Genomic DNA, 1,919 nt, shown 5'->3' on the forward strand with positions numbered 1-1,919 from the left:
CCAACGAGCTGGGAAGCCAAGGCACAGAGACCCCAGATCTGCTCCCCACGAACCGCGGGGCAACACCCGTCCCCCCCGGCATCGCCCCAACGCAATGCCGAAGCCCCTTGCAGTGACCCAGGAGCTCTCCCGGTGAAGGGGACAGGGGACAGCAGGAGCCATCTCACCTCGCCCGCCGGATGAACTGTGCCGCCTCCTCGGCGTAGCGCGCTGCCAGGCTGCTGAGGTTGACGGGCTGTTGGACGATGGTGACGTTCTCAAAGAGAGGAAGGGCAACCTCGGTGTAACAGTCCTTCCTCGCCACCCTGCCGGGAAGAAGCCACCCCACGGTCATCCCCAGAGCGGGGACCAGTGCGGGAGCGGGCACAAAGCCCGGCTGTTCTCCTGGCTTTGCGGAAAGTCGAGGAGGGGAGAAGAAAGGGGACGATGCCAATGTCCACATGGCACAGGGTGCTCCAGGGACCGACTCACCTCCCCAACCTGCACCCTGCTGCGGGGTGCACAGGGGGAAACTGGGTGCATGGAGCATAAGGAGAGGTGACCATAGCAAAGGGCAGCTCTTGGGGCTGGGGACACTGGTGGAAATACCCACCTCCCAGTGCTGGCACTCAGACCCCCCACGTGCCCCCATACCTGGCAGCTGCGCCGTGCCGCGGGCAGGGCGGGCAGGGGGGCAGGTTGTATCCGGGGGTGTCCGTGCAGCCCATGTCGTGGCTGTAGGGGATCCCAAAGTAGTAGTCGAAGCCTGAGGGGCAAGCGAGGGTGTCGGTGGGGACAAGGCGACCAGGGGATGCCCGACTCGTCCCCGCTGGCACAGCCCTTACCGCGGAAGCTGGGGTGATGGTGGCCGTGGTGTCCCAGGTGCCACTTGCCTGCGTGGAAGCCACAGAAGATCATTTCAGAGGTTAACACAGCTACGGCTGGGGATCACCCCCGAGGTGCCGGCAGCGCTGGGGGCCTTAATCTAGCAACAAGAAAGGCTACTTGTTTGTGCTGGCCGCTTTTCCAGAATGCCTTCTTTTTTTGCAGAAACCCAGAAAAAAAGCCATAAGGTATCTCGTGCCTGTGCAAACTGTTTGCAGTCTTAAAAGGCCCTTTCATGTGTTTGTGTTCAGAGGAGATGACTTTCTAACCCCTCCCAAACAACCGGCTTCATCCGCTGACCTCGGCACACGCTTGCTCCCACCGAATGCGCCGATCCAAGAGGGAGAACTGCAGAAACTATGGGGAAAAGGAGAAACCAAGGGCTTTTCTGCCAGCGCGACGTGCGCAAGCAACAGGAGCTGCAGGCGCCAAGGGCTCGCTACCAGCTGGGGCTCGCCCAGGCCGGGGGGGCAGGGTGACAGGAGGGTGCCCAAAGCCACGGGGCCGGCGGCACCGACCACGCTGGCACCGCGCTGCCAGCCAGCCCCAGTGCCATCACACCGGGATGCGTGGGATGGAGGAGTGCAGAGCTGCTGTGCACGGTCGTGTTGGCTAAGGAAAAGCCGGTGCATTCCTTGTAAGGAGCAATTAGAGCTTAAATGGAGAACTGGGGAGGACCTGAATTTCAGGTAATATCATATGTCTGAAAATGAAGATTTTAAGCTCGGGATTGCAAAATCCAAGGGGGATGTGCAAAATCTCTCCCAAGTGATCCTTTATCCTTTCCTTTAATTGCCAGCATTTCACTTAATGACCTGCAGTACCTCCTCTGCAAGGGACAGACCTGGGCATCTTCGTCCCCCGCGCCGCCATCTCCCCGCCCCACCCCCCCCCTCGGCACGGCAGGCGTTACCTATAGCCCCCGTGCTGTACCCAGCCTCCCGCAGGACCTCAGCCAGGGTGGTCTCGTTCAGGGGGAGGCCGCCGACCGACGTGACGGCGAAGTTGTGGGTCACCCCATTGCGTGCGCCAAGGCGCCCCGTGAGCAGAGAGGC

At 61.4% G+C, this 1,919-nt stretch overlaps 1 protein-coding gene across 1 annotated transcript in view; it reads right to left on the reverse strand.

Moving 5' to 3' along the window:
• Positions 1-163: 163 nt before the first annotated feature.
• The window catches only part of ARSG (arylsulfatase G), a 2,676-nt gene continuing 920 nt past the window's right edge, over positions 164-1,919 (reverse strand). The window contains 4 exon segments of the mRNA XM_009697019.1: positions 164-305; positions 634-745; positions 825-872; positions 1,778-1,919. The exon segment at positions 1,778-1,919 is cut by the window's right edge and continues 3 nt beyond it. Of these exon segments, the coding sequence (XP_009695321.1) occupies positions 164-305; positions 634-745; positions 825-872; positions 1,778-1,919 (444 nt within the window).

This window comes from Cariama cristata, unplaced genomic scaffold, assembly GCF_000690535.1.
Source record: "Cariama cristata isolate BGI_N322 unplaced genomic scaffold, ASM69053v1 scaffold23413, whole genome shotgun sequence".
Lineage (NCBI taxonomy): Eukaryota > Metazoa > Chordata > Aves > Cariamiformes > Cariamidae > Cariama > Cariama cristata.